This window comes from Plectrocnemia conspersa, unplaced genomic scaffold (assembly GCF_051122295.1).
Source record: "Plectrocnemia conspersa isolate PC_06_02 unplaced genomic scaffold, ASM5112229v1 ptg000004l, whole genome shotgun sequence".
Lineage (NCBI taxonomy): Eukaryota > Metazoa > Arthropoda > Insecta > Trichoptera > Polycentropodidae > Plectrocnemia > Plectrocnemia conspersa.
Window position 1 is genome coordinate 1,975,702 of NW_028277168.1, and position 26,840 is coordinate 2,002,541.

The 26,840-nt window shown below is 28.4% G+C and overlaps 1 protein-coding gene across 2 annotated transcripts; it reads right to left on the minus strand.

Moving 5' to 3' along the window:
• Positions 1–4,630: 4,630 nt before the first annotated feature.
• Positions 4,631–26,049, minus strand: Gat (sodium- and chloride-dependent GABA transporter). 2 transcript variants are annotated; one of them, XM_088184646.1, is made up of 10 exons: positions 25,907–26,049; positions 9,766–10,021; positions 9,328–9,698; positions 8,458–8,641; positions 8,016–8,387; positions 7,268–7,392; positions 6,945–7,189; positions 6,682–6,885; positions 6,451–6,618; positions 4,631–5,847 (listed from the first exon to the last, which is right to left on the minus strand). In XM_088184646.1, exons 2-10 carry the CDS (start codon positions 9,852–9,854, stop codon positions 5,755–5,757), a joined length of 1,851 nt encoding a protein of 616 aa, XP_088040772.1. In that variant the 5' UTR covers positions 9,855–10,021; positions 25,907–26,049; the 3' UTR covers positions 4,631–5,754. The 2 variants fall into 2 exon arrangements, with proteins under 2 accessions (XP_088040772.1, XP_088040771.1); XM_088184645.1 differs by lacking the exon at positions 25,907–26,049 and adding an exon at positions 20,595–20,691.
• Positions 26,050–26,840: the final 791 nt, after the last annotated feature.

The window sequence follows — 26,840 nt, forward strand, 5'->3', positions numbered from 1 at the left end:
GCAAAGTGATCTCAGGACAAATAAAAAGTTCATCGACAAACACAAGTCATTTTTACATCTTATTTTGTCCTTTTTTATCTTTCAATTTTTTAGATTATATTATGCCATTGAGATTATTAATTCGTAAGAATTTCCTGTACAATTGTATAGCTTTGATGATAGGAACCTATAAAAGGACATTTCTTAATTTATTTTTATATTTCTATGCTCACAATTTAACGCTATATAATAAGAACATTTCATTATTATAATGATTTATATAAATCATTTTTTTTTGCAAAATTACGACAATGTAATATGCGCTTTGATTTATTCTAATTATACTAAATAACGATTCTGAGATGCTCTTGCCAGTATTTTATTTTTGTTGACAGCATGGAATTTTACTTATGCTTTTAAATAGCGAGATTTGATTTTGTAAGTTTTAAAAATTAAATCCAAATCGACTGAAGCGAACGAGGATTTCGGACTGAATTTGGTTGTCGTAAAAGTTCTTCTTTTCTGTAATGTAAATTCACGTTCTTTTGTGTACATATAATTAGGTTATATTTGTAATATCCATCTGTGGTAATTTTATGTGTAATTATTTATCTCTACCCCGTTTGGGGTAAGTTGGAGTGTAAATGACATTTTAGGAGCGAGTGTTCGTATCCGACTCCTTAAAATCTCTTATGTGCCAACGGAATGTTTAGATATTGATTTTAATAAAATACGAATATAGAGAGAAACTTTCTCGTGCTAACTAGGTGTACCTACAGTCAGTGTAAAGATTTTTTGATGTTATAAACTTTTGATCTTTTTATTCTTTTAGACGAGAAGGTTTCTGTGTATGTTTTAATTATTAATTATACTTATGTTACTCTAAATGATGAGATTACTAGTTTATGTGTTTGTGCATTACGCTAGAGTGATGTCTTTTTTATAATTACAATTTAATAAGAAATTGTTATTTTTATGCTAGAAGGTTCACACAATAAAGAAGAACGATATTATTAATAACGATTTTTAATTCCCTTTCCTATAAATACTTTGAATAATTCACTGATTGTAAAAGGATTGATTAAAAGGGCACACACACACACACACACACATCGGTAGACAATAAAGCAATTCGAAACGAGAGGGTCAGAGACGATTATACGCATCAGGAAAGACAATCAATTGATTTGAGACAGTAGACAACCAGAGCGAGACCGAGAACAAACAACATCCAGAGGACAAAACTTCTCCACCAGATTTTTCACCAGCACTCAGGGCCGGCCCGAGGGGCAGGCAGTACAGGTGATCGCCTGGGGCGCTAGACTTGTGGGGTGCCGTGATATCAAATAAAGACGTAGTATTCACTTAAAATTATCAGACAATATTGTTAAATAATATAATCTGATATTATTTGTCGCGCTGATGCACTGACCTAAGCGATTCGCTGTAAAGCAATAAAAATATGCATATATTATTTTTATTTGATGCGAATTCAAGAGGGTAGAAGCCCTGAAGTCGGGATGTTGAAAGATTAACAGTATGGAGAGGGGAACACCGACGGCGATTAAACGACTAAACTTCATATATAACGGTCATTGATTGGCTAGGTACACTGTTCCATATTTTTTAACTTTATATGAATCGAGCATCATCAACCGTTCGCCGGTTAAGTTAGTTTTGTTATCCCATTTTTTAAACTGCATATAATCCGAATATACACCGGCTACAATCATATTTTTTTGCAACTTCCTTTCTGGTGTCTTTCAATTGTGATAAAGGTGGAGACACTCTTCTTGGAAGAGGTTGTAGAGCTTCCGATTGTTTTGTATACGCCACTCGTATAGCGCCATATATCCTGCGAAGCACTTTTCTCTCGAATATGTCAAGCAGCTTTTCGTCGGTCCTGGTAAGTGTCCAGCTCTCTGAATTATATGTCAGAATTGGTCTGATCTGTGTTCTGTAGAGCAATATTTTTGTATGACTAGATAGTGTCTGCGATTTGATTTGTTTTATTAGGCTGAAATAGTACTTATTTGCTGACACTACTCATCTCTTAATCTCCTTGCTAACATAATATGAATTATACATATAGTGACAAATCATAATAAGTTTTTAACAAAGACAGATACTGAAAAAACAGAGATACAGACAAGACTAAGAGAATAAATGATGTATAAATCCAGAAATAAATACAAAATACAGTTAAAGTAAAAAATAATAATAATAATAAAATCCTATGAGATTTTTCTGAGGTAAACGCTACCATTTATAATTTGATTAAAGATATTTTATTATTTTTATACTCACTACTTTTTTTTATGCAATAATGTAAATTAAATATAATAGACATAAAAAATGTTTTATACCACTAAAACGTTGCTCATGATAGATCCAAACTCATTATGTATTCATTAAGCTATTATTCATCCTGTTATTACAAATTCATTTTACTACAATATTTTTAGTCTCTTGTCTTCACCTATTGCAGTAGCACGTTGCTGTTTAACTTAACTTTCAACTTAAAATATTACTTTTAAGTTTAATTGATTTTATGATAATTAAAATATTTTATTGTGAAGACCTATTTATTCATTATGCCAAAAATTAGGTGCCACTCTGGTAACACTGACGTGACGGCGGCGAATGGCAACACGTTCCTTAGCGGATCTCTCATTAGTCGGTCCGTGAAGCAGACAATTAATTTATTGTTTTAATTATTGAAAAAAGTGTATTTTTTCTTAATTTCTGCAATCACAAAAGTAGCGTCGAAGCATATGCTAAAAAATTATCGCCTCAAACTACCATTTTGTGACACACGTAACGGTTTTGTATGGGTTTTTTGTCAAAATCTACCAGGAGTGCATATGAGTGAGAAGGTAGCTGACAATTAATTTATTATTTTAATTATTAGGAAAACTATTTTTTTTCAATTTCTGCAAATTATGCTTGGATTGCAAATTATGCCCCTCAAAGCATATTCTGAAAGAGAAAAACGCTTCAAACTACCGTTTTTGTACGGGTTTTTTGTCATAATCTACCAGGAGTATAGAATAGGTGAGGAGGTAGTGGAGCTAATAATTTATTTATGTTATATATTTTGTTCGCTTTTGTTTTTTTATTAAAAGCTCGTTTTACGCTCTACCTGCTATGAAATAATAGTATCTATTTACATATACATAAAGCCTATAATTGCATAACCGTAGTTCTCAAGAGGTTCGACCAATCAGAAAAAAGAATTTATTTATTTTAAATTTCCATGGTTACGCATGATCTTAGAAAAAGGTTACTATGTACATAAATAAACAAAATACACAAGGCTCACTACCGAATGCGTGTATAATGTTATTTTTTAAGTTTAAGAGCTTACAATGAGTAATCATACAATATAATTGAAATAATTCATATAAAATAAAAACGATGGTCGATAACGCAATGACATCTGTTGATAAAAGTATTTTCCATTAATTTAGCGATTTAATATTCGAATTGCAAATACAGGTACGTGTTAACCGTAAACATGTTATACATATTTAGTGTTATGTACGAGGATTGAAAGTTAATGTGGATCAAACTACCTAAACGCTAATAAAACGTATTTTTTATCTTGTGATATTCTGGGATTTGTCATGGCGATCGCGTAACAATGATTATGATGCAGGCGGTTATTTAACTGAATAAGTTTGATTCCATTTCGGCGTAAAGGCATCTTATTAATCGCTCATGGTTTCTGAAAAATAATTATGAACCATTAAACTATGCACAATAATTAGAATCTAAGCACAATATTCCCACAGAAAACTGATAATGATATGACATAATTTTTAAATTAATTTTATAATCGTCCTAAAATATCAGTCGTGGGCGCTTGTCTTCTTTATTCTTATGTTTATTGTGCTATATAGTGATAATCAGTGACGTCTGGTGAAAATAGAAACAGGTGGAGCCAGAGGGCAAAAATTATATTTATTTTTTATCGAACTAAACATAATATGTGTTATACATATAGGGACAAATCATAATAAGTTTTTAATAAAGATAGATACTGAAAAAACAAAGACTTAAAAGTGTACTCGTTCATTTCGAGATTTTCAGGATACTGGTTCCTCAAACTATGCACAACCGACATGTATTTTGTTTCATTGATCTTCAACCTCATTTTCCTGGCTGATGATTCAATGGCGTCAAATGTTTCTACTTTTTCTAGGGCAATGTTGAACAGATTGCACGCTAGAGCATTGCCCTGTCGTAGACTGTTGAGTGTTCGCAAAGGCTTTTAGATAATTTTTTACTCTCATTTGGCATTTTTTGTACACACTACTCTTTAGATGTTTATTATTTGAAAGTAAGCTGCATCGCTTTCTGGAGGGTCTAGTGAAAATATTTGTATATATTATATTTCCGAAGCTCTGGTATATCTGGGTTTTATTTAAATTTATCTCTAAGGTAGATTTTGTGTTAGATAAATTATAAAAGCTGTTATTTGCTTACCTTAGGTAGTTTTAAGAATAATATTTTTGGCTTGATTTAATAGTCCCTTTTGTTCTCCCAGTTTATATTTAAGATTTATGTGTATTTGTTCTTCTTTATCGTAGTTATATTATTGATGAGATGAAATTGAATATTTGTTATTGGAGTAAAACAACCATCAATGAACGGTAAACTGTATTTTTATTTTTTTTATAGCTACAGACAAAGTAACAACAATATATCTAATATAAAAGTGACAATTAAGATATACGTTTCTCAATAAGATTAAATCAATGGAAGACGATAAATATGCATGTAATTATAGATATGTCACAAATGGAATACAGTCGCAAAATGCGTAAAAATTGACTGGTTTTCGATACTATTGAAACATGATATTTCATCGATATGTTAAAACTATGATAAATATAAGTCTATTTCACAGTTGTTAAAAAACCTAGTCTAAAACGCAGGATTACATATATAATTTCCGCTTAAGAATTATGAAATAAGTTATTACTTTTACTATGCTAAAAATTGATCCTATGCTTTTTTATTTGGTTCAGTTGTTCTCAAAAAAGTTCAGACTTTAATTTTTCACATAAGCTCAGTTTTTCACCATGATTTAATCGAATTGTACTACATTGCTCTTTGGTTTTAAAATACATACATATATAAAGAATATCCATTATATGGTTAAAATTATGTTGATTCTTAAATATTGAAATTAAACTTAAATCTATTTGAAACAATATATGGAAGCAATAACGATCCGAGTATTACAATGAAAGCTTTTCTATCCGCTACGTTACTTATTAATAACATACACAAACATTAAACCCTTTTAAAGAATTACCGTTAAAATGGAAGACACACATTTAGCACATAACGACTAATCATTCACAACACGACATTCATTCTATGATATTTGCTTTTATATAACATTTCATTATAATAATTATATTATTTCAGTATGACAATTATTGTTATCGTAAGTATTTCGCTGGTATGTCTTTGCTTCATAATAAATAATAAATTTTTGATATAACAATAAATAAATTTCATTAAATTTAACGCTAATGGCAGTAAATAATAATAAAAAAGAGTTTGACTATTGACTAAAATTACGACAAGAATTAACTAAATGGTTAATAATAATGTATGTATAATAAAAAAAATAGTACATCTAAATTACATTTATAAAATAATTTGCTATATATTTTATACAAAATTCAACTGGGTTGAAATGTGTAAAATGGAATAATAAATTAGAAGGAATCACAAGATATTATTGTTTTTCATAGATTTTTAGACTGTGTTTTTCTTCTGCGCTTGTTCTGCTTGCATCTTCAACCGAAGTGCTGGAATGTCTTCTTCTATACGTACAATTTTCTTTATTTTCTGTAAAAAAGATATAGACATGAAATAAAATTTAAACTATATAACTAGCTTAATCTTAGTAAAAAAATTATTGTTAATATCCCGTGGGCAAAATATTTCTGGCAGTTGATTATATATAATAAATTAATTGAACTTCTAATAAAATATTTATATTAACATTTTTCTTATAAAAAATCATTTTATTTTTATTATTTACTATCGTAATCGCCTTTACACTTCGAACGTTAGATTTGGTCCAACCAAGCTGTCACACTGAGTCGCCGGAAGCTTATTTAATTCACATTGCACATTTTTTAACAAATGGAATACCAAATATCGCAACGTAAAAAATGTAATTTTGAAGTAAAACATTTAAAATCAAAATTCTTTGGTTATGAAAAACACAAGATCTTCTTTAACCGATACTTTTTTTCGTCAGCATAAATAAATAATATTCCATATCTAATTAGACGTCCGTAACAGTTTCAAAACATCTTGTTAGATGTGTATTACGCGATGACAAATAGTCTGGTTCCGCCCCAATCGTCGCATTGGTCGAAGGACTGAGGACTTAGTTCTGATCTTTGATTCGTGATATATATTATATGATAATGAGATACTCACTTCTTCCCTTGTGCCGGGAGTAACATGCCATAGGTATATCATGTATCCAGGAATGCAAAGCATAGACGAAAGGGCAGAGAGCCAGCCCAACGCGTGCGACCACCACGGGTATTCATAGTCCAAATATTTGACGGGCGTCCATTGAACGATGTTGAAGAAGAACACGCCCTATCACAATATAAAAATATATTAGCATATGAAAAACATATTTATAAGTAGTCTAATACTTACGATGCATATGCAAGGTGTAGTGATCACCCAGCAGAACTTCCACCATGCCATTGGGTAGTATCCGATCATTTCCTTAATTCCATCGTAGAAGCGGTTCACTCCGAACGCCCAAGAAACGGAGACGCACTCGAAGAATATCAAGAACAGTAGACAGAACCCAGACACTGCGTATGAGTCCAGAATTTGGAATACGTACATGCCGCCCTAGAATTTTTGAGGAGTTACTTATATTGTTCTTGGTTATTCTTTAATGATTCAAGTACCTGTGATATGCAAGATAAGCCGACGATGTATGAGAGGAAGCAAGTGATGGCTATGAATATCTCCTTGCGTTTCCTCAATAGTCCTGGCCATTCGTCGATGATGGCAGTGACGAAACCTTCCATTGTACAGAACTGAGAATCGAGACCAATGAGCAAGAGCATAAAGAAGAACAGACACGACCAAAGTGCAGAACCAGGTAGTTGTAATACCGCAGAAGGATACGCTAAGAACGCTAAACCCGGACCTGAAATATTATTGTCGTTGCTTAAATGTATCTAATAGCAGAATTATTTTTCAGAATAATACATAGATGTATTCTTACCTGAAGCAGCTACTTCAGCTACTGGTCTTTGTTGCTCGTGTGCCATGAAGCCTACTACTGAGAATATCACAAACCCGGCAAACATACTGGTACTAGAATTTACTGTGCATACTATAAGAGCATCCCTGAAATAAATATAAATAAATTATATTAATATATGTGGTACCTGCCAAAAACCGTCAATGACCATAAAAATGGTTCGGATTGAAAAAGAGTAACGCTCTCTGATGAGAGTAAAATAAATTTAAACGGATCAGGCTAATACTTTTATCGCCAAGGGTGAAACGTACAGCGAAAAATATCTTTTGGTGAAATAAAAAAATCCGAATGCTCTGGGGGTGCTCCTTATATTCCGGAATGGAAGGTATTCCTTTAAAAAATAAAACGGTGAAGGTCATGGACTTTTTTCATCCTTTCGATGGAAAATCAATCAATGAAATAGGCAAAAAAGTTTTTTTATTATCATGCAGTAAAGATGAGTTTAAAATTATTTTATGAAATTTTAATATTTTAGAATTTAATATAAAATAAGAGTATACATTTTGAACTGGCCCTGAAATGGCACTAAGCTGGAAATTTGAGAATCATATATAATGCAGTATAGAAAGATTAATTGCAAGTATGACGGTTAAGGCAAAAAAAGTAGTTAAACGGTTAACAGGCGCGCGGTCAGGATCAGCGCTGTCATTTTCCGACTGCCTGATAAATATTTTAACGACAAAAATATAGTTATTTATTTTTCTCTTACTTGTATACGTTATTGTTGAATTTGTTGTAGCTTCCCAAAGCCACTAAAGTTCCTAAGCCGAGTCCATATGAGAAGAAAATCTGAGTCACAGCATCTATCCACACTTCCGACTCTCCCAGTTTAGAGAGGTTCGGCATCACATAAAACTTGATGCCTTCCATGGCGCCGGGTAGAGTGATGCCTCTGATCAGCAAGATGGTAAGCAAGAAGTACGGGAATAGGGCGGTGAAGTAGACGACTTTTCCCGTCCAGCGGACACCTTTCCAAATACAGAAGTAGCACAAGATCCAAACCAAGAGCAGAGTTCCAGCCAATTCCCATCGGAGAGCTCCCACTTGTTCGATTCCGTCGGAGATCATCAAAGCGCGACGTCTAAGATGCAGAAAACCTTTAGATTTCAGATGCAAAATGTAATATTTGATATAAATGGATTTCAACTCACTCCCAGAATTCCTTGACGGGGTCTGTGAGCAAAGCGCTCGATATATTCTTAGCGTTGAGCGTGCAAACCTTGGTGAGGGTCCTGTTGACTGATAATGTATCGAAACAGCTCAGGGCCTTTCTATCGTAGGGATTCACGCAGGTGGCAGTGTTCCAATAGTTATCACAGTTTCTCCATGGGACATCTGAAACAAACATTTAATAAATATATATTTAATAATAATTATTTATTATTAAATATATTATAAAAATGTTATGGTAATGATGCATTCATAAGAATCGCTAAAATATTATATATTTGTATTATTCAAAAACAACGAGTCTAGTTCGGTATTCGAAACAAAACATAATACAAACTTCACAAAGATTTGCGACGCACACCTGTTTTTGAGAAAAGCGTTATACGATAATAAAAGGTGATCCTTTCCAGCATTTTTTTTCGTTCAACGAACGGATTCTGCGAATTTCGGTCGTAGTAGATACGACCGATAAACATTCTATTCACAAACGCTCTTCGAGAACGTAAAAGCATTTCGAAACAATATAGAGGCGCATAATGATTTTGGCGCATTATTAAGAAAAAATACGAGTAATTGTGTTGCTCAAGTATACAAATAAAGATTTTTAAATTTTATTGGAGATAAAATAAACAAATATTCAATAAATTATTAGAATATTCATATGGTTTAAAATCAAGGCATTATATTATTATTGGCTTCTGCTTTCAAGCAGTATAAGCAATGTCGTTTTCGTAGTTCTAAGCTATCGTTTCAAACAAATAAAATGTAGAAATTAATTAAAAAAAAAAGATAATACCGGTATTATATATGGTATTACCGGTATTATAATCCCTAGTCAGAAATAGTCTTACCTGATCTCAAAGACATGAAGAAATAGAAGATAGCCCACGCTAAGATCACGATGTAGTAGACGTTCATCCAGCAGGACATCACGGCAGCCGCATAGCCGATGCCTTTGAAGATCGGAGCAATCTTGAAGACTCCCAAGCCTCCGATCGTCAACATTTGACCCATAGCCAACTCCATGAAGAACATAGGTATACCGGCGAGGAATAACGTCAAAAAGTAAGGTATGAGGAAAGCTCCTCCGCCGTTTTTGTAGCATAGGTAGGGAAAGCGCCATACGTTTCCCAAGCCGATGGCAAGACCCACTACAGACAGGATAAAGTCAAGCTTACTACCCCACGACCCTCTTTCTGGCATGTCGTCATCGTTCGATTCTCTGAAAACATATCATAATATAGCATCGAGTATAGATATGTAGATTGATATTTTAAAAAGTTACTCACGTCTTCCCTAACGCTGTCTGGAGTTCGATGTCTTCCGAGTCGCATTTGATGTCTATTCTGGTGCCTTTGTTGCTAGTCTCTTGCGCCATGGTTGTAGTTTTTTGTTTTAATATGTGTTATTGGTTTTAGAGTCGCGTGTTTGTAGCATACACAGCAGGTGTGGTGTATGATCAGGATGTAATGATGCCCCTCCGGTACATTACAACCGCTGCTCTTTCGACGGAGAATGACTCATGGACGTCTCGATTGAATTGGACTGCAGAAGTTCATAAAGCATATATGATTATTTTAATATTAAATTTATTATTCACAAATATGACATTTATCATATTTCCACAACGAATTGTAGTAATAGATTTTAATATTTTAAAATCAATTACTGTATTTTTTTTATAAACATAAAAAAACAGCAGTGAAGCATGATTTATTTAAAAAAATTTAAATATCAAGTAATAATTTTGAATCAGGACTACTAAATAAATAATTGTTGCGGCGTCGGGAGAGACGCGCTCCGCTCGTTCAGTTTGCGATAAGCGGTTTTGAGCGTTGACTGTTAAGAATAAAGTAAGGAATTGCAACTCTAGGGCACTCTACAGCTCGAATCTGAAAATCGTTGAGCATCGACTGATTGTCGATATCATCAACGTTGAATCAGGACTATTGAATAAATAGAGACGCGCTCCGTTCGATCAGTTTGAGTTGTGTCGAAAATATTTTTATTTTGGGTTTACTGATCACGTTTAATTATACGATATTTAAATGGAAAATAAAACAACAAAAATGTCTCGGCTTCAAACTCTTTGATTAGCATTAAGTGATGTATGGAGTAAAAGTTCTGAGGGTAGCACTAAAAAATGGCCAAATATCCTTACAAAAAGGAAGAATTTTGAACCAGATAGTATTCTGATGTGATCATAAAATACAATTAAATTTTTACAAGGGTGCTGATGAAAATTTATTTTAAACAATAACAAAAAGTCTAGTTCCGCCCATAATAATCGAGATTCGCTGGAAGACTGAGGTCTAAAAGACACGTTGTTAGTACTTTTAAACGAGTCCATGGAGCATTGTTTATATTATATATTATTGATATAATTAATAATATTTTTTATTAATGATCTGTTTGCGGACGAAATTTAAATTTATTGCATAGGTGATAATGTTAAGGTAGTTGTAGATAACTTTAATATTAAATTAAGTATAATAGAAATATCGTTAAAAAATAATGTGCTATAGATAAATATATGATTATTAATTATAAAGATATGTTATAAATAACTCTATTGTATAAATAGTTGATAATATAAAATATTTAGGAGTAATTGAAGATAAAAAATAAATTTTATAGAACAGTTTTAGTGTATCAACAATTAGCTATATTAGCTTAATAAATTATTAATATTAACAATGAACCTTCAAAGTTGCGTAAATATAAAGAAAAAATCCTTAATTATTTCACAGGGCGCTGTCTGAATTTTTTTAATGCCTTTTGTGATTTTTTTTAATGAAAATTACTTGCTGAAATTGCTTATTCACACCTAATTGCAGTAGAAATAAAAATGTTAGCATATCGAATATGTAATAAATAAATATGATAACCAAGTAAATATCCTTGTGCTGTCAAATAATGTGCTGCATAATCATGGAGATGGCAGAAAATTACAAAATAACTTTCCTAGCTCATTTTCCCTTACAAGTCGATGAAAGTATAGATATATTAGATTATAGCAATATAATGCATATCATGAGATAAGATTTTGACAATATAACAAATAAATAATTTATATTTTGTAAACATCTGACGATAAGAACAACAGATTAATACATTTTCAATTTGATTGATTATTACATCAATAAAAATGGCATTGAATGCTCTTTTTATAAAGATCAAAGCACCATAATGTCTATAAATACATTGTAGCTTTCATAGAGAAGCATTATCCATCAAAATATGTAATATAAGAGTGTAACATTTGTAAACTTCATAAAGAAGGAAATAGGAATAGTGAAAATAAGCATATTTTTTTTCATTGCGAGGTTCTATAACTATTAAGAAGGAATGTGTTAGCCATGATTCTCTAAATACAGAGATTGACATTATATTTAAATATGTATAAGTAGATTATATTGTCACGAATACTGTAAGAATGTCTGAGAATCCTTCGAAGACCCAGGATAAGCAAAATAGTACACTATAAAAAACCTTAGAAACAAACCTAAGTATTTAGTGAATCTTAGAAAAAATGGAAAAGCTCAGAGGTTGGAGATAAACGTTGCGATCAAAGCGCAGATCGCTTCCGCCGTGGGAAGCATTAACGCGCAATTTCGACCGGCGGAAGTTCTCTGCGCTGTAGTTAGCATCCGGTAGGACTAAACAACAACATAGTCGGCCATGTCCGCACGCCCCATTTCGCGCGACAATCGACCTCCCCCTCATGTGGCGTTCACATCAACTTTTGGATCCACATATAAAACAAATCTCATCAAAAATAATATTTATATATAAAAATACTACTTATTATATGTAAATATAAAATAAACTAATAAATACCATGAGAGAAGAGGAGCATCAAATTAATTTAAGAGATATCATTTATTGGCTCTTATACAATAACTAAATAATATAAGTGATGCTTATTTTATATCTGATGGGATAGATAAAGATACATAAAAAACCTTCTTCGAGTTTTTTTTAATTCTAACAGAAATTCGATACAGTTTTTAAAACAACTTAAATTAAAAAGTCAAAATATTATTTATAAATAATTAAAAACATGTTAAATCAAGTCACTAAAGAGATAATTTAATATTATATATAAAAAAATAATAATATTTGTCAGAACTAAACCAGATTAATAAAATATTACTATGAAATTTATTACAATTTTTTTCTGTTCATAAAACGAATAAGACTAGGAGCAGTATTAAAAAAATTATTGCAATTACGTATAACATTGCAATCATAAAATTAAAGACGATTTTCTCAAAAGTAAAAATAAAAATAAAATCCAATGAAATAAGACCCATCTATAGAGAATATGTACAATAAATTGTTGTTAAAAATATAAAAAAAAAAGTTATTGATATATTTTATAATAATTATAAAAATAAATATTATTGCTCTTAAAAATTCGTTCAATAAAGGCCACACAAATTAGTTTGATTTCTGTATATAAAAAATATAAATAATTAATAAAATATAAATTTGTGAGCTACGTATTTTTTATACGAACAATATAAGTCAGTATTACTTAAAAAATTGGATTTAAATCGCATATGTCTGAAAGATTGAAATTAGTTATTATTGTATAATTACAGATTCCTAGATTTTCCTAATCTTATGGATGAATATTGTGATAATTAAATAAACCAAACTAGGTTGTACGTATAATACATATAGGTATTAAAAAATCTTTAATAATAAATTATTTCAGCTCATAGATAAAATCAAATATGTATTAAAAAACATAGTCACGAAAGATTCTTATTTAGATATAGTTCAGATATATTTATTGCTATAAACATAAGTTTTAAATAACACTATGATTATATTGTTAAGCATTGGTAAACAAATTAAAGTATTAGGAACATTTTTGAGCTAATACAAAATAGGAAGAATATGAGAATTATTATCAAACTTATATTATAGAATCGAAACATATTATGCATTTTATTTTAGATCTGTATAATTCATGTATATGATATTTTAAATAGAATTATAGAAAATCTGTAAAAAACATAGATTTAAATATTAAATATTAGAGCTAAATTTGGTCTAAGGATAGAGACATTTAAGATATTTTCCAAAAAAACGAGAATACACAATTTAAATGTGTACCTTTCCTAAGACAAAGAGGAGATTTAGAATAGGAGATTGTAAATATAATTAAAAGGCGCATAATCATTTTGTCAATATTTTAAAAATAATGGATCAACTGAACCGATCTTCTTAGAAATGTTACAGTTTAAGCATTGAGATGGAAATGAAACCCAACAAACCTATGTTTGTATTGTTATTTATTTTCTTTTACATATTTATTTGTGGGAAATTAGTAAGTCAGATTCTAAGAGCTATTTTCAGTATTTTTGTTAGCATTAGGTTATCAAATCTGTGCATTGAATAATTTTTAAGACTTGTTTTGATATAATAATCGTACATCGTTGCTTCGATTAGGATTTAGATTTATAAATATTGATACAATTTTACACGTGAATATAATTTGAGCTAAGCTTTTTATTCTGCATTTAGAAATCGCAATTCAAACTAAGATTTAGTCACTTTTATTTATTATAATTTTATATGAGAAAAGTTATGTTTTATTGTCCACTAAGAATATAGCAAATTAAAGTTTGCTATTTCTTAAATCTATATATTGAATACATTTAAAGAAGTTTGTGAATAGTTTTGATCAAGCTGATTTTGTTAAGGTTGATTTTATTTTTTTTATCCTAGAATTTTTATACAAATCATTTAAGAGCAAATTTTATTTTTTGCCTTGGAATATTGTAAAGGTTACTAAGATCTTTTAAAAATCTTTTTTTTTAATTTTTTTCTACTTAAGAGATTTACAGTTGTTTAGTTTTAACTGTCAAATATTTTTGCGTACGAATTATAAATTTATTTTTTGGAATATTGTGAACATTTTTAAGACCTCAAAACATTTTTATATTTATCTTTAATACGAATTTAATATGTTTTTGGGAAATAATTGAATTTAAAACATTTTTTGAATTTTATTAATTGATATATTGAAGAAAATTTATTTCGAAACCTTAAAGAATTTAGTCTCTAAATATTTATACTTGACATGGTTATGCTTCGAAGTAATTTAGTTAAAAACTGTTTTTTTTTGTAGTATTTTAAGTGAGATTATTTCTTGAAATAATGTAACAGTTTTAATAGCAAAAAAATACTGAGCTTTATTTTAGTAGTGATTTATATAATCACTTTTTTAAAATTTCATGTATGAATGTTGATTGGTTATTTAATAGTTGGGGCATTAAAAATAAAATAATAATGATAATTCATGTACAGCTAAAATACATATTGTAAAGTTTTTCGTTATTTAACCCTTTACACTCCATGGGATACTATCAGCGTTGCTTATTTTTTTATTTTTCATACTAATTTATCACATATATTCGATTATATAAAAAAATAATAATATATTCTAAATTAGCGCGCAATTTTACCATAAATAAGATTACTGAATATTAATAAAAAAAAAAATTTAATTCACTAGAAAAAATAATATTACTTTTTCAATCAAGTCACAAATTAGCACAATATTTATGGAAAAAAAAAAATTATTTACATCTCACTATTGATAATTTAATAGTGAGATGTAAATAATACTGATTATTATTTTGATAGTGATACATAAACTCATTATTTTTGAGCTTTGCAATTAATTTAGCTTGGCATATTTTTTAAAAGCATAAGTGTAGAAAACAGCAAATTTTTTACTAGCCATAATTTTAAATATAAAAAAATATGTACTGCTAAAATTCACTAAGAGCACATCAGAGTTTTTCTCTTAATTTTTCACACACAATCGACTATAAAAAAAAACTAATAATACATTTTTAACCAAATCACAATTTAGCACATATTATAAAAATAATAAAATCAATTTTAATTAGTGTTAAATTAATAAAATATCTGTACGCCACAAGTAGTAAAAAATATAGATGTTAGTGACAAATAATACTATTATAGCAAACAGTAATACTAAACAATATTGTAGTGATTTGTGTAATCAATTTTTTGATCTATTATCAATCAAGTGTTGAAAAATAATAGATTTTTAATTGACAATAATTTTACATAAAACTTAGGTTATAGCTTATTTAAAGCATAAAATTAAATAATTACAATAATTTTCATTTCATGGAATATTGTAAAGGCTTTTTTAAAACATTTGCTTAAATAATTACATATTATTGACTACCAAAAGTAGGATATATTAAATTAGTACATTATTTAACATATAAACCATGCCTTTTTTTTAAAGATATAATAATGCTAAAAATATTCATAAATCGGCGTAAAAACTGTAAATGCTAGTAATAAACTAAGCAGCAAAATATTTGTATGTTTAACTATTTTAGCCGAATATCTTAACCTATCATAATCATATTTGCAATAGGTCTTAAATCAATGTATAAATTTACATATACATAAGGTTATTAAAGTTTCGTAATGTAAAAATTTAATTAAGTTAATATCTCTATAAAAAAATCTTTGATTGCAATTCAGCAAAGATGCTAAATAAAAATACTTTTTAAGAAAAAAAATTGAATCATATAAATCATAATTCATATTAAATCAATATTGTCATAAATTTCCTTATTAGAAACATATTTTACTATTGAAAGCTTTACAGCTCCGTGAGCTTTTCATTAAGCTTTTGTCTGTCAATTTCCAGCGTTAGATTAAAATTATTCTGGATGGATAGAGTCGCGTCAGAGGTTTCCTAGAATCACCTCTTTTCACTCTCATGCCTAGGTGTATCCTCTGCCAGGCAATAAATCACCATAACTGGTTGGACAGCCGTGGAGTCGGGATGACGATATCATGATGATGATTATGATTGACCGGCAATTGGCAATCACCACGCATATCGCTCCCCACTTCCTGTCGCCTGTGTGATTGGCCACCGACCGACCCGGATCACACGATGCGATTTATCGCGGAAAGCCCATGCACATGTGCTTGGGTTACGTCTTATTCGACTTACGTATTCGTAAGTCGAGTGAGACTCCAGAAGACCAATTGACTCACTTATGAAACACTGTTGGTTTATAATCGTAAGACGGAGTGCAAATTACTAAAAGGAATAATAATATTTGCATTGTATTATTTTAAGTGAGTTGTAAAAAAATGTATTACTACTATCACTTTAAACCGAGAAATGTATTATATCTATATAATTTTTAGTACATTTGTATGCACATTTATATTTTATGCAATTTAAATGATAAAGGCAAATATTATAAAAAAATATTAGCTATGTAACTATGTTGCATTTAAATGAAAAGAAACGATCCTAAAAACTGAATTTTTTTATGTAGTATAGAGAGTTCATTGCTTAGTAAAACAGTAAAGCTATAAAGTCATTTTTTATGTACAAGCATTAAACTGCGGCTCGTGAGCCGCTTGCGGCGCATCAATAATACTACATATACAAATATAACAAGCATATAAGAATATATTATTATTTTGGTTGCCACTATATGCCTATAATTATTTTTGGGTGCCACAAATCGTAAATTATAAAATGCGATGCGATACAAAAAATAATATTACTTTCGCTTAAAATTTAGAAAACATTGCCTTCATTGAATATTTTAGAGTAGCTAATTTAAATATGAGTTGAGCTTTCAAGAATTTATTACTATTGCTACAAATTGTTTGATAATAAAAATATTTTTTCTCCATATTATAATGAAATAAGCACTTTTTTATTAAACTAGTTATACATTTGCACTGAAATTTAAAATTTTGTGAAAATAAAATGTGATCTAATTTTAAAACACAAGTGCATTTAATAAATTTACAATGTCAATAATATTTAAAATAAATATTTTAGTTTGATTTTGATATTTAACCAATGTATCACATCATATCAAAAGCTTTTTCAATATCGAGCATCAATAATCCAGTGCTTTTCTGGTGATATTGTATACTTTTACTTCTGATTAATTTAAACATAAAATGTTTTTTTGAATATTTTATAAAGAGAAGGCAATTATCAGGTCTTATTATTTACTAGTTTTTTTAACCCTTTGGTGGCCGATATAAATATCAATGTAATACATCATAAAACAATTATTATATTTTCCTTTAACAACTACCCAACATCACATTAAAATGTATCCGATTATTTATTCAATGTCGAATCGCATTTTGGCAATCAAAGAGTTAATAGATATATAAATATTTATTACGACATTTTTTTGCTAGAGGAAAATATTTATAAAGACGTTTAAAAAAATTTGCTATTAAAAAAAAACAAAATGAAAAGCATATCGAAGTAAAAAATCTTTACTTTACCGATTTTGCAAAAATAATGACAAAAATACTTCATAGTACTAAAAGAAAGGCTATGCTAGTAAAAATCACTACATTTAATGCTATTTTTTTATATGTACATATATTAATTTATGTGGCAAAATATCATTAATCTATCATTCATTGAGATTAAGAAAATGCCTGAAAAAATGCTTAAGATCTTTGGATATAAGACAATAAAAATTGAAAACGAAAACGAAAAAGATAAATGAGAATGACTACATCATATGTATGTCCTTTTGTTTATATTTTTTTATGAAAAGACTGGTTAAAATAAAAAAATCTACATATTTTAGATTACAATAATGATCAATCATTGATTTAAAAAAAAAGCATAAAAATGATTTTTATACACAAAAATAAAGATTCTGGTTTTGTACGCAAGATCATTTTAATCATATAATTGTAGTCAAAAACAAAAATAAGAAAAAAGAAAGAAGAAACCAGAATGAGAATTACTACGTAATTTGTATGCTCTTTAATCTTTATTTATTTATAAAGTATAATCAATGACTAAAATGGAAAATTAATAGAGTAAGAGTTTTGAATATTCTTAGTAACTATGAAAGAAGGATATTTTAACTCTTTGGATGCTATGTAATAAATTGTAATCTTATAGTTATAGTCATAAATGAAAACGAGAATGTATAATAATAATCACTACATTATTTGTATGCTATATTAATCATATTTATATATGAAGTCAATGATTAAAATATAATATATAAAGAGTAAATGTTTCGAATATTTTTGATTGCAATAATGATCATTTAATATTTTAAAAAAGCATGAAAAAAATTCGGAACAATTTAGTTCTTTGGATGCAATAAAATTGTAATCGTAAATAAAAACTAAAATACAGAATATGAATCACTAAATCGTTTCTATGGTATTTTATATATATATACATATTAATAAAGTCAATTATTAAAATAAAGAGAAAATTCAGCATATTTCAGTTCTTTGAATGCAAGTATTGCAAGATTGTAATTAAATAAGGTAAGCTACAAATTAGAATATATAATCTTTAAATAGATATTATTGGATTTATATAATTTATTACTGCATTGTATTAAAATTTCATATTAATCATAAACATTTTTGATGTTTATAATATAGGAGTAATATAAAAAGTGTAATATAAATTAAATTAACTTTATTAAAGTTAGGTTGTATATTTATTTCGGGTATCAAAAAAGTAAATCTAATTTTTTTAATAAAATCTAGGGAGTTAATGTTATTGTGATTAGTTTATTATTAATATATAAAATACAATGAGTTACTATATTTAGTGTACATATACATATGCCTGATTGACTTTTTTCAAAGTAAATATTTTCATTAACTACCTTAGATATGAAGCAATAAAATGGTGTAAAATTTGATTCTAATTATTTTATGTAGTACTAGTAGTAAAAAGTAATAGAAATACAATACGTTTATTTAATATGTATTACTTTGTACAGTAAATCATATGGCGTGCTTTAAAGTTCATTTATTGTTTTGTAGCTATTGTAACTTATGCGTAAGCCCAATGTATTACAACTGGGTAAGTCGATTTTTAGTAAGCTAATTTTTAAAATTATTTACTTTTGGTGTTACATAATTAAAAATGTTTCATAAGAAATTTGTGTGGAATAAATATTTTTTGTTATTATTTTAATTTAATTTTATATACATACATATATAAATATGCTAAATATATATATTAAAAATGAATTAAATTAGAAAATTATTATGCTGATAATAAATTATATAAATCTATTTGAAAATTTGCTCTCCCTATTCAAGTATGTTTCTGAACTAAATACGTCGAGATAATAAGAGCAATTTATATATTAAGGAAGAAACGATTAAGGCAATGGTATTCATCAATTGAATTAGTAAATAACGTGTTTTATATTCAACGTACAAAGGAGATCTATTTTAGAAACATACATTCGAAAGAAAGCTTTCACAGCTGAGATATTATGTATGCAAAATAAAAAGATTAGCTTCGTGGAAAAATAAAAGCTTATAAGACAAACATAAAAGTTTAGAATAATACCTAATTTAATAGAGTATTGTTAAAAAAAATATTTGTCTAGAGAGTGTACATATAAAAACACAATTATAAATATTATATATGTATATACCACCAGCTATTTTTATTTATATGGACATAATTAAAAACCACTACGCTTATTTAAAGTAGTGCTGTTTTATTGCTTTAAGTACTTCAGTCTGTTTTGTTTTATAGCTTTCTATTAAGTCACATAGTATTTGAACAGAAAAAATAAAAAAAAAAGTTAACTGGAATAATTGAATATGTACTGTTACAGTACGCGAGAAAAATAGTCACAAAGATCTATCTGAGCAATTCATAGAAATCAAACCTTTCGGTATAAATTCGCAAAACATGTTGGTATAAATGTTGGTAATTAAAATTTGTTGTTGCAATTGATAAAAGCTTTTAAATCGAATATATATTATACGTTGCATTTTTAATCAGTATGTAGCAGTGTTACTAAAACTTTTGTTCTATAAAAATCTAATTTAATATACATACACTGAATATATAATTACATTATTATTCATAAATACCTCTACACCTCACTTACTGTTTAGATGGTTTAAAAAAATGAAAGGAAATTTAAACACTCAATGATCAACGTGAACGTTACGCTGGCAACCCGAATCCATGTTGTACCAAAATGGCAATTGATTCGAATATCACATGTAGAGATTGGCGTATACTTTTTGGTTTTATAATCACTTTTTATCGGAGACCGTCGTTCGAAAAGTGGACTCCGGTTGAGGTGCAGCCGCCGACAACCGAGCCCCGACACCGACTAAATTGATCTCCTGGTTCATCTCCTAGGGCCCCCGTGGGTCCCCGTGAGCCCGCACTAATTTGCCGACATCGAGGTGGGGGGTCTGGCGGCCATTTTCCCGCCAAAATTGAATGTAGATCGGCCCAATTGATGCGCGACCTCGATCCTCTGTAAAAGGATAGACGCACGGCCCTTGCCCTATGAGAATCGCGGCCGTTTCTCATAGGGAACGCAAATTACTCTCAGTTCTTTAATTTTAAACCAGTCAGGTGGGTGCAGGAAGAACTAAAGCTAATTTAAAGATTTTTTAAATATTTTTATATCTAGATGGTGATGTCAGAGAGTTAGGGACCGAAGGAGTAGTTTTATCCAACAATAATATAACTTATATGGATATACAAATAAAGTGTTGGTTTCAGTATCGGGTGGCATTGTCGAGTAAGGAAGTTATGAAAGTATCTCTATGGTCTTGATGTCTACTAGCATCAAGCTTTGTTTACTAAAACTAAGTTTAAACTTAAGCGAATGGGAGAAAAGGCTAATTTATACCTGCCGAGAGCGGATAAAAAAATGAATTTTGTACAGACAATATGTTTTAAAATTAATATATTTCTTCATCTTATCCTACATTAAATATGAGTATTTTTGTATTTTCCCAAAATTTATTCTAACTAAATAAGAGGGTGGCGAAAAGTTGGCTTACCCAGGAGTAGCCCTGCTCCTACCAAAAGTTTGAATAATTGCTTTCTAATTACACACGTCGATGCGACCCAAGAAAATCATACACCAGTGTTGTATGAATTTTGTGGGAAATAAAAATTGATTATTATTTTTGGACCATTTCTATTAGAAGTGATTCGGTTGTATTATTTCGCAACCATGCTCAATGATAAGTGACACACAAAAATGAAGCTCTACAATAATTAAAAAAAGTTCTCTACAATTACACACGTCGATGCGACTCGAGGGATTCATATCCCAGCATACCTTGTAGGAATTTTGTGGGTAATTAAAATTGATATTATTAATATTTTTTCATGTATTTATAAGTATATAAGAAACATTTTTAATTTTCTATTAGAAGCGAGTCGTTTGCATTATTTGCCAATCAGACTATTTAAGATTGTTAAAAAAATTATTATACAAGGTACACATTGCCACAGAGCTATTTAATTAATCTTCTAATCGCAAGACAAATTTCAATATATTAGAGGCTTTACTGAATATTTTTTCTTTATGTAAATGGAATCTGTAGTCCTCTAAAAATAACTCTGACGATTTGGTGATTATTGCGAACACAAAAATAAGCAATATACACTTATATGTATTATTAGGAATACATAAATATATATAAAAAATAATGTCTCTATATATAACAGATGTTAATATGATTTTAATTTAATTTTTTTATATGATGTATGATACACTGACATTTCCAATTATTACACAAATTTTTACTAAAGAATAGAAAAAAATATCAAGCAGTTGGATTTAAAAGTAATATATAATAATATATTTGCCAATCAATCACCTACATATATTAAGATTTTTGCTGTGAGGAATTTTCGTGTGCGATTAATCCAGTCACTGTCTCTGACTATTGACCTGAAAGACATGGGTTCAAATCCCATATAGACTTTATTGTTTTTAAACTTGTATTGTATATGGAAGATTGGACTTGGTGATTTTTATATAATTATAATTCTGATCCACATAATTTGAACGACAACTAACAACAGATAAATATTGTGATGATAAGGTATTGATAATTCTCTAATAATGAGCTATATTAGCTCATAGAGAATATCATAAATGTATTAAAAAATAAAAAATATAACACTCTAATTGGTTACCATTTTTGTACAACGAAGCTTGTTGCAATTCATTTTATAATAAAAAAAGTCATGAAATGACATTTTTTGATGCTATATTGTGACTCACATAGATTTTATACATCATATTTAATTTTTCTACAATTATCAATGTAATCTATTTTAAGAATTATAGATTAGAACCTTCAGAAACTCCTGACGTGGCAATGTATTCAGACGACTCGTGTTTCCATATTGAACATATTCATGACGATATGAAAAGTATAATTAAAAAAATGTTAGGATAGTTAATGTAAAATCTTAAGACTATCAATTTTTTTGGGAGAAACTTCATCAAAAGTCTTTTTAAAAATAGTGTAAATGACATTTACCTGTTTGTCTATTTCGGAATATTTCATAAAATTAAAAAAAAAAATTATGGCAAATTCGTTGCACGAAAACAATGCTGTTGATCAATCAAGTGTTCTCCGAAATGGTCTGAACACTTATGTAATATTATTTTAAATATTTTGGCTGTTACAGATAAAATTAAAAAAACGGTCATTTTATGTATGAGTCACCTTCGTAATTTTTCATACATCAGATAAAATATTTGTTTTTACTGAAAGGTCGAAAGAAAATAAGAGCGGATGTGCTATAAGATCCTGCATTTATGCCGATATTTTGGCCTTCATTTTTTCAAAATCATATCGATGGCTTTAAATGTAAAATTGCCAACTTTGCAGGAGAAACAAAAAACTAAATAGACAACTTGAAAATACAAAATTAAATCGTATCTCAAGTTTGTAGTTTAATGTTTGAAGTGGTTAATTGGAGATAGAGATGTATTTCGACTAAACGTATAATATTACATTATTAAGTGATTTTCAAAAGTGGAGTTAGAAAATTTACACTTTAAGCTATCGATATTGAAAGTCAAAGTTTGTGAAATTATCGAACAATAAACATATAATACCATAAAGTTGTCATCGAAATATGAACTTATCGGATCTGCTTCCATGACCATTTGGAAGTAGTTCACAAATGCATTTATTATCCCCCATAAGCTTGACGATCGTTTAATATATTTAAGTTATTTATATATTTGAAAATAAAAGTGTACAACTTACGGGTGGCCATTTATAGGCGATTATTAGATGATGACAAAAAAAAAACAATAATTATTTTTAGATTGTAATTTAGTTTTTTCGCTTATTAACGATAATGCCTTTCAAAAGTATAATTTGTTATTAGGGCATGCCTTACCGGTCTTCAGTAAGCTGAAATTATCAGTAAATATATTTTTAAATAACGATATTTTAGTAAATAAAATAATCACATTTTGTTAAACTTTTTAAAAACGATATTACATGACAAGATTGGATGGTGTTTTTTACATAAAAATTCGCGGAATAATCTCAAGGATTTATGTCTAAATATCTGATGTATTTTCATAGTAATCACAGCTGAAGCTTAGCTTTAATGGTATTACCTACTATATTCCTAGTAAATAATAAATATATATAAACGCGTTTTTATTTGGCAAATAATTTTTAATTAACAAGTCATTTCGCCATTGGGTATATAAATAAATTGCAAATCTAATTTCAATACTTTTTATCACTACAATTACACTAATTATAAAAAAATAGTGTTTTATATAATATTTCAGATTATTACTTCAAAATGGTTCATATTGACGCGTAGCAAAAAAACTTTGTTATATTTATTTATAGTTAAAAAATTGTAGATTTATTTTTATCATACGTACAAAATACAATGTATTTTAAAACATATTTTTTGTAAGATATTAAAATGTCTACTGCGTAAAATATATATATATATGCAATATTATATATTTTTTTAATTAAAACATTATTTTAAATACGTAATTATTTTTTTATGTAAAACTGAAAAATAATATTGACTCAAAGGTCCATTATAAAATATTTTATCTCGTCTAAAATACCTGAATTCTAATGCCCTAGGTATCTATTTTTTTAATTTCTATCACGTTTAGGAGATCGGACTTATTATATAAATTTAATTCCGGTCGTTCATTACAGATTATATTGTCCCCTATTTTTATAATCTCACGGATTAATATTATAATAAAATTAAGTCATTGACATAAATTGATTGAGAGAGCATAAATTATAATAAATAAAATATAAGTATGTTACTTATCTAAAGATTTTGATTGTAGTCTGATGTCTCACTACTCACAATAGGTGTATCACGTTAAACTAACGCGTCATATAAAAACAAAAGATTTACGATAAAAATCAATAAAACATATTTTTGAATTCATTAGAAACAAAAGAGTTGTAAAAGTTAAATATTTATTTAGGACAATGTAATGCTTTTGAATCAAGATTATATAATACTAAAGTTACCATTTTGATAAAACGGCATATAAGCAATTAATCAAAGAGTGCGATTTAATAGGGAATTATTTAAGACATATGTGCATATAAATAAATACGTTGTTTAATAGAACAATAATTAAAAAATGAGCATTAAATTAATATATCCATCTTTTAAAAAAAAATTAGATTGAACAATATTTTATTTGTAATGTGCACTAAAACGAATAGTTTGTGCATTAAAATAATAAAAACTGAACATTAGTTCATCACTGTAATAATTGCGAAACGTCCATTAGCTGCTCAAACCAAAACAATAATTAAAAATTATTGAAAATTTTTAATGCTTATTTTTTAATATTTTAATGCACAAATGAATCGTTTTAGTGCACACTTATACTACAAATAAAATGTTGCAAAATCTAATATTTTTTATTGTACATTGATATATTTATTTAATGCTCTATTATTGTAATGCAAAAACAATTCGTTTTATTTCTTTAACTGCACATTTAAATATTGACCTTTTAATAAAAATTTTGACACATAGATCTGCGTTTTAAAGTCACTATCGTCTCGAATTTTGCTTAAAATTTTTATCTGTTTTCTGGTAACTGGGTGGCTCTCAAAAAGCTGGATTGCTGTTTGATTGTCAAATATCTCTTACGTTCATTTTCAATTGGAGCAGATTGGGGCGTAAATATAATTTGCTCAAATTTGTTTTACAATAGATATTAAAATAAAATATATTTGAATAAAAATACACAGAAACTATATTAAACCTAGTTCTTTAATGTATTAATCATTGTAGATAAATTCAATAAAAAACAACGTACATCATCAATTGTTATTGATACGATTTAACTACCAAGGTATGCTTAAATAAAAAATATTAGTAACTATATATGTGATATTATTATACGTCATATAAGGCAACAGATAAAGCAACAGATGCTTCTCTAAAAAAGTAATATGCTTTGACATTCGAGTCGCCATCACTATACAAAGAAAAGCTAATGTATACAACAGCCGTTGGAAAACAAACACTATTTTTGATATTAATAAACACTAAGTTACCTTATGATAAGTAGAAAGTGTAGATTTAGTCTTCAAAATAAGGCTCCGATATGTAAATATCAGATATTTGGACTTGTAGTGACAGCGCGTTATTTCGGCGAACGCCCAGCCACCTCGTCCTGGCGCATGGACCTTTCAGGATTGCTCCTAGCGCTCAGCGATTGCAAACATTTCGTTACTTTGACTCAAATTATATTATAAATATAAAATACAAAAGAGTGTCTTTCGTATATTTATGATAAATTGATTGTCAGATTAATACACAGTTTGGGTTCTGCAATAGTTAATGAATAAAATAAGCTATTTTTAGTGTACTAATGTAGATGTTAACTTATGTTTCATTGACATTGAGAAAGCGCTTGAGAAAGCTTATTTTGAGGAAGTAATGGATGTGATCTTAGTATTTAAAAACTTAAAAATTCTGGCTTATTATTTTTAAGAGGATTTATTTCCATTTATTTTAGTAATAATTTTAATGATTCTGCATCTATCTTTTTTAATTGCATTGTCTACTTCATATTGTAATATATTTTAATTTGTTATAATATAATTTGTTAAGAAATATATGTTTCAGTACGTACATATAATATGTTCCCTCCATATCTTAAACTTTGCAATCATTTTGTTTGCAAATTTTACATATGGTCATAATAGCGTAGTCTGTGAAGTCTAGACTAATAATCTAAAGTTCAGGGGTTCCGGCCCTGGCAGCATACTTAATTTTTTATTTATAAAAAATGCTTCACCTAAAAAAATGACATCTATTAATTGTTAGCTCATAATAATTTATAATAATTTTTTTAAGCAAATCTGACTTGTCAGATTTCTCCAATGCGTTATGATGATTATTATATAAGAAAATAATTAAAAAAAAATATTAAATATTTAGGGTGCATACCTAAAATATTTATATAAGAATTATCTCTGCCGCTAA

Excerpts from the sequence above, each read along its gene's own strand:
- Gat (XM_088184646.1), bottom strand. The coding sequence starts at position 9,854 with ATGGCGCAAGAGACTAGCAACAAAGGCACCAGAATAGACATCAAATGC. Across the intron at positions 6,886-6,944 it reads GCTTATCTTGCATATCACAG|GGCGGCATGTACGTATTCCA; the intron begins GTACTTGAATCA and ends CAAAAATTCTAG. Across the intron at positions 5,848-6,450 it reads CTCCCGGCACAAGGGAAGAA|AAAATAAAGAAAATTGTACG; the intron begins GTGAGTATCTCA and ends TCTTTTTTACAG.